The following is a 6,152-nucleotide window of genomic DNA, read 5'->3' as shown; positions in this document are numbered from 1 at the left end:
CCACAGCCATTCCTACTTCAACAACACACAGTTCCCCACCTTCATCTGTGACAGTAGGTTCCACAGCCATTCCTACTTCAACAACACACAGTTCCCCACCTTCATCTGTGACAGTAGGTTCCACAGACAGATGACACGGCTGTTCCTCTCTCTCTGTAATATCTGCCAACCACCACTACTTATCAGTACTCTGAATAACAGCTAGCCCTATTTTCAGAAAATGCTCCTGAAACGTACTGACGTCTGTCTGATAGGAAAGGGAAGTGTGTGTGTGTGTGTGTGTGTGTGTGGTGTGTGACGCTAGGGAGAGGCCTGGGAGAGCTGTAAATCTGTGTGAGATGATGCCATGACAGCCACCAGGGAGAACTCATGTCTCCTGTGTGTGTGTGTGTGACATGACATGTGATTAAAGCCTGTACTGTCTGGACTAGAAGAACTGTGTTTGTATGTGTATTGTGCCTAAATCATGTCTGTGTTGTTTTACATGACTACGTGACCTGACCAGGTAAAACGTCTCTCTAAGTACCACGGAGTAGATTGTAAATACTCATTTTATTACACAGAAGTAGCGACAATGGCTGCCCATGCAACCCACTCGCATAGCGGACAGGACAAAGGCCCGGGTTCAATGATATGCAGTCAACCCTTTTCCTCCCTTCCCTGAGTACTGTTTACAACTTATTACCTCTACAATGATTATATAAGGCTACATTGTAGTGATTGCGGTTGAAATAGGGCTACTGTTGGCTGTAAAAAACAAGACAACAAACCTAAATTGAGTTGTTGTGATGAGTTGACAGGCGCTGTTTTAAAAAACTCACTTTTCCAGATAGTCTTAGTTTGTGAAATAACTAATTAGTAGCCACAGTCGGATATAATTTTTGCTGTAGCTTACTGACTGGCGACTAGMAAGGTGATTAGTTGCCACGACGTGTGTCCCTCCCAACCATGGGACAAATGAAAGACAGGCAACTCAGAAGTTTAGAACCCAGCTAGTCTATCCTGAGTAAAGCCACACTTTCCCAATGATAACATTAAATCCGGCTACTCACAGCACACACAARGCGTACGCCCCGTTAACACTTTCGCTGTCCCGAACCAGGAAACTCCCGTCTCGTCCCGCTCGGGCCAGCAGTTCCTCGGCAGCAGCTCGACTCAGGTCCCGGTGATACCACAACGGAGGCGCTAGCCCCAGCGGCGACACCCCGCCGCCACCGGCCATCGCAACAGCCCCAGAAAACACACGGTTTCCTGAGTTAAACAAGCTGAACGAGGCGATAAATCGACAAATTCGAGTGCGAGTAGTGTGAATCAGAGTTGGGAAACGCGAGAAAAGTGAGAAGTTAATACTTCTCGGTGGGTCGTTTCTGACGCTTCCTCAGTTCCTGAAAGTCTGCCATAGCTCCGCGGCGCTTCCCACGGAAATCATGGAGATGGAGTGAACCGGAGARTGGGAGGCATTGCAGCTACTGCGAGCTAAACTCTGTCCCTTTCGCTGTTAATTTCAACCAAGACACAAGACTAGGCCTCACAAAAAAAGAAACGTCATTTTGGGTTGTGCATGTTTATGCAGCTGAATGTTTATTAATATAGTACTAATTAATACTAATTCACTTCATGTTTTTAGTGTTGCATTTTCTATGCGAAGTGTGAGTCCACCTAGTGGTCATAACACAGAAGTGCTCCCACAGGACTGTGACTTTTGTTTTGAAGTTGTAACTTATTTTGTAAACCAAGCCTGATCCTTCAACCTATTCCTAAAGCTCAATTTAAATATGAATACGGGTATGCTGTTTTACACCATTTCACTCACTCTACACACACACACACACACACACACACACACACACAGTGAGTGAGGTGAGTGTGTGTGACCTCAGAAAGAGGCTGTGTATTAATAGCCATATTGACCATGTCCATCTTTCTGCTATTTCTGGCTATGTCATCAGACAGAGTGTGGTGTGTATGTGTGTGTTCTGTAAGTGTGTGTATGTGCGCATGTGAGAGAGTGTTTCCTGCATCCTAGGCAGCAGGGGCAGGGGCTATGGCCTGGTAACCACAGGTAACGGGAGGCTAGCCACACCCTTAAGACATTCTGTGACAAACAGAAAAATAAAAGACGAGAACAGACTGTACGCACACACACACACAACACACACACACACACACACACACACACACACGCACACTGGGGAATGGAACCCCCTAATTACTGAGAACTGAAGCCGATTGGCCTCCCTCTCAGACTGGTCATGTGTTTTTGGTTCCCTGAAATATCCTAACGTCCTAGACAGAGAGTACGGTTCTGTTGGCAGCCTGAGTGCCAAGGAGGGACTCAGGCTAAACGCTAAACCCTTCTACGGTAGAGGAAAGAGAGGACAGAATGAAGAGGGGGTGACGGTGAGAAGTACTTATTTCCCTGTGTCTCTGGTCAGAAGTAGTGCACATGTGGAATAGGAAATCATTTGATTTGAGACATATAGTCACACAGAGACAGTTAACGTGTGTAGGGAGACAAGGACACATAAAGCCATCCATGACATGAACATCTGTGGTTTTATTCAGAGCAGGACAATGCTTAATGACATTGTTGCCAGGAGGAGGAGTGAGGCGGGGGTAACACGTTGCCAGGGGGCGTGGTTCAGGTAGTATTCCGCCACCTTCTTGTTGGGGTTCTTCCCGGTGAACCACAGCTGCATGCAGTGGCCAGAAGACTTGGGCAGGTTGGTGTAGCTGTAGGAGTCAGACCAGATCTTCTCACACATTATCTGGGCTGTAGGGAAGATATCTGTCCACTTACGACAACTAGCCTCAGCAGGACAACGGTTACGGCCTGAGAGAGAGGGAGGAGAGGATGGAAGAGGGATAGAGGAGAGAAGAGAGGAGAAAGGGAGGACAGACGGGAGGAGAGGATGGAAGAGGGATAGTGGAGAGAAGAGAGGAGAAAGGGAGGAGAGGAGAGGATGGAAGAGGGCTAGTGGAAGAGAAGAGGAAGGCAGAAAAGGGAGGACAGACGGGAGGAGAGGATGGAAGAGGGATAGAGGGAGAAGAGAGGAGAAAGGGAGGACAGACGGGAGGAGAGGATGGAAGAGGGATAAGAGGAGAGAGAAGAGAGGAGAAAGGGAGGACAGACGGGGAGGAGAGGATGGAGGAGGGATAGAGGAGAGAAGAGAGGAGAAAGGGAGGACAGACGGGAGAGAGGATGGAAGAGGGATAGTGGAGAGAAGAGAGGAGAAAGGGAGGACAGACGGGAGGAGAGGATGGAAGAGGGATAGGGAGAGAGAGAGGAGAAAGGGAGGACAAGAGGGAGAGAGGATGGAAGAGGATAGAGGAGAGAAGAGAGGGAGAAAGGCGACGGAGCAGAGGATGGAAGAGGGATAGAGGGAGAGAGAGAGGAGGAGAAAGGGAGGAGAGGATGGAAGAGGGATAGAGGGAGAGAACGAGAGAAAAAGGGAGGAACAGACAGGAATGAAGAAACATGTTTCATCACAATGTTTTATTTTGCATTTAAAGAAAACATGTATGTTGTGGTGTGTGTGTGTGTGTGTGTGTGTGTGTGTGTGTGTGTGTGTGTGTGTGTGTGTGTGTGGTGTGTCGTGTGTGTGTGGTGTTGTGTGTGTGTGTTGTGTGTGTGTGTGTGTAGAGAGAGAAGAGAGCAGCGTATCCATTTAGAATAAAGCTGTAATGTAACAAAATGTGGAAAAAGTGAAGGGTCTGAATACTTTCCGAATGCACTGGATATACATTTTCGATCGAATATAAGTGACTAGGCTACAAGATAGATAATAAACAGTAGCAGCATATGTGATGAGTCAAAAGAGGTCGTGCAAAAGGGTCAATGCAGATGGCTACCTGAACTAACAGTCGCATGCATTAGGGATAGAATCTGTTCAGGGTCCTGTTGGTTCCAGACTTGGTGCATCGGTACAGCTTTCCGAGCGGTATCAGAGTGAACAGTCTATGACTTAGGTGACTGGAGTCTTTGACAATTTTTAGGGCCCCCTCTGCAACCGCCTGATATAGAACCGTTGATACAGCCAGTCAAGATGCTCTCGTGGTGCAGCTGTAGGACTTTTTGAGGACCCAGCCAAATCTTTTCAGCCTCCTGAGGGGGATGAGCGCGTTGTCGTGCCCTCTTCCAACTGTGTTTGGCGTGTGTGGACCATGTTAATTCTCAGTGATTGGGGACACTGAGGAACTTTGTAGTTCTTAACCCGCTCTACTACAGCCCGTCGATGTGAATGGGGGTGTGCTCGGCCCTCCGTTTCCTGTAGTCCACGATCAAGCTCCTTTGTCTTGCTGACGTTGAGAGAGGGGTTGTTGTCCTGGCACCACACTGCCAGGTCTCATTGTCGTCGTGGATGAACAAGGTGTACAGGAAGAGACTATGCACGCACCCCTGAGGGCCCCCCGTGTTGAGGGTCAGCATGGCGGATGTGTTGCTGCCTGGTTTGTGTGCGCTGGGTGCGTGCGTGCGTGCGTGGTGCGTGGCGTGTGGTGTGCGTGTGTCGTTGTGCGTTGCGTGGTGCGCAGCGTGCGTGCGTGTCGTCGCGTGCGTATGTGGCCAGTCCAGCGTATGTCCAGTCCTGTTTGCGCAGGTGAAGTCATCCCTTGCAGTCGTCCCACCAGCTGTGGCAGTCCTCCTGACACAGAGGCACGTATAGGATCCGCTCCTTTACGCCAAGACTGGTCCACCTACACAATAAAAGGTCATAGAATGTTGATTCATTTGACATTGGAAAGCGTAAATACAATATAGAAACTAGCTTTATGGCCTGAGGACACAGAGGGGATTCAATTAAGCTGGCTGGGTTGAACCGGCCTAATGGCTCGTCACGTGGGCTGCGAAAAGCCGGTGCGCCTCGCTCAAATCAAACAGTAATCTGCGCTTCGGTCGTTGTTCGAGAAGGCAGCTTGATGTATCGATCAGAAACATACAATACCGAATTTCCAGACTACTTTTCATTTTTTATCAAAAGGCAATCACTTTTGGCAATGTGAAAACACAGAATGCTGCTTATTAAATCCTACTGATCCATTTAAATCTACCTTGAAATCTATTTAATGAATCCTACTCGGAATCCTATTTATGAATCCTACTGAATCCTATTTATGAATCCTATTTATGAATCCTACTGAATCCTATTTATGAATCCTACTGAATCCTATTTATTAATCCTACTGAATACTATTCACGTGCTTAACCTAGGCCTACATCACTTTTGTTTTGAGCCGACTTTGTCGTCAGCCAGAATGAGGTAACCGCATCACACCCAGGAGGCAGCCCGGTTTCAAAACAAATGCAATCACTTTTCACCTGACGGAAACCACACTTGCCCGGGTCAGCTTATTCAAATTCCCTCAATGCTGGGGGCCTTTGTCTAGTCTGGCCAATTGCTAGATTATCTGCCTAGGAAACGATCTATGCCTTTACCTGCTGTATCCAGGGCCCCAGGTGAGGTGAACACTCGTAGAAGCAGGTGTCCTGGGTAAAGTGTTTCTTGCATTTGGAGGTCATGACGCCACAGTGGTTCCAGTTGAAGTTGTACAGATAGGAGTTATCATCATGGGCCTCCGCGCTGGTGTTAGCTGTACAACAGGCATTATCTTTCCATGGAGCACACTACAGGAGGAAAATAATATTATCCCTCCATGGAGCACATTACAGGAGGAAAATAAGGTAATGTGCTCCATGAAGGATAATGTCATTTTCCTCCTGTAGGTGTGCTCCAATGAAGGGATAGTGTCATTTTCCTCCTGTAGTGTGCTCCATGAAGGGATAATGTCATTTTTCCTCCTGTAGTGTGCTCCATGAAGGGATAATGTTATTTTTCTCCTGTAGTGTGCTCCATGGAGGGATAATGTTATTTACCACCTGTAATGTGCTCCATGGAGGGATAATATTATTTACCACCTGTAATTGCTCAATGGAGGGATAATTTATTTACCACCTGTAATGTGCTCCATGGAGGGATAATGTTATTTACCACCTGTAATGTGCTCCATGGAGGGATAATGTTATTTACCACCTGTTAATGTGCTCCATGGAGGGATAATATTATTTTCCTCCTGTAATGTGCTACATGGAGGATAATGTTATTTACCCACCTGTAATGTGCTCCATGGAGGGAATAATATTATTTTCCTCTGTA

General features: G+C 47.3%; 2 protein-coding genes across 2 annotated transcripts in view; both read right to left on the bottom strand.

Annotated features, from left to right (window-relative positions):
- Positions 1-1,631, bottom strand: part of inppl1a (inositol polyphosphate phosphatase-like 1a) — a 63,779-nt gene extending 62,148 nt beyond the window's left edge. Inside the window, 1 exon segment of the mRNA XM_070439346.1 lies at positions 1,053-1,631. Coding sequence (XP_070295447.1) covers positions 1,053-1,222 — 170 coding nt within the window. The 5' untranslated portion in view covers positions 1,223-1,631.
- Positions 1,632-2,537: 906 nt separating this feature from the next.
- Positions 2,538-6,152, bottom strand: part of folr (folate receptor) — a 4,426-nt gene continuing 811 nt past the window's right edge. The window contains exons 3-5 of the mRNA XM_070439348.1: positions 5,435-5,623; positions 4,557-4,695; positions 2,538-2,833 (exon numbers count right to left, since the gene is read on the bottom strand). Of these exons, the coding sequence (XP_070295449.1) occupies positions 2,562-2,833; positions 4,557-4,695; positions 5,435-5,623 (600 nt within the window). The 3' untranslated portion in view covers positions 2,538-2,561. The remainder of the gene's footprint in view (positions 2,834-4,556; positions 4,696-5,434; positions 5,624-6,152) is intronic.

The sequence above is a fragment of the Salvelinus sp. IW2-2015 genome, unplaced genomic scaffold (genome assembly GCF_002910315.2).
Source record: "Salvelinus sp. IW2-2015 unplaced genomic scaffold, ASM291031v2 Un_scaffold1585, whole genome shotgun sequence".
Taxonomy (NCBI): Eukaryota; Metazoa; Chordata; class Actinopteri; order Salmoniformes; family Salmonidae; genus Salvelinus; species Salvelinus sp. IW2-2015.
The sequence above is the reverse complement of the archived record's forward strand: the minus strand, read 5'-3'. Positions and strand labels throughout refer to the sequence as shown.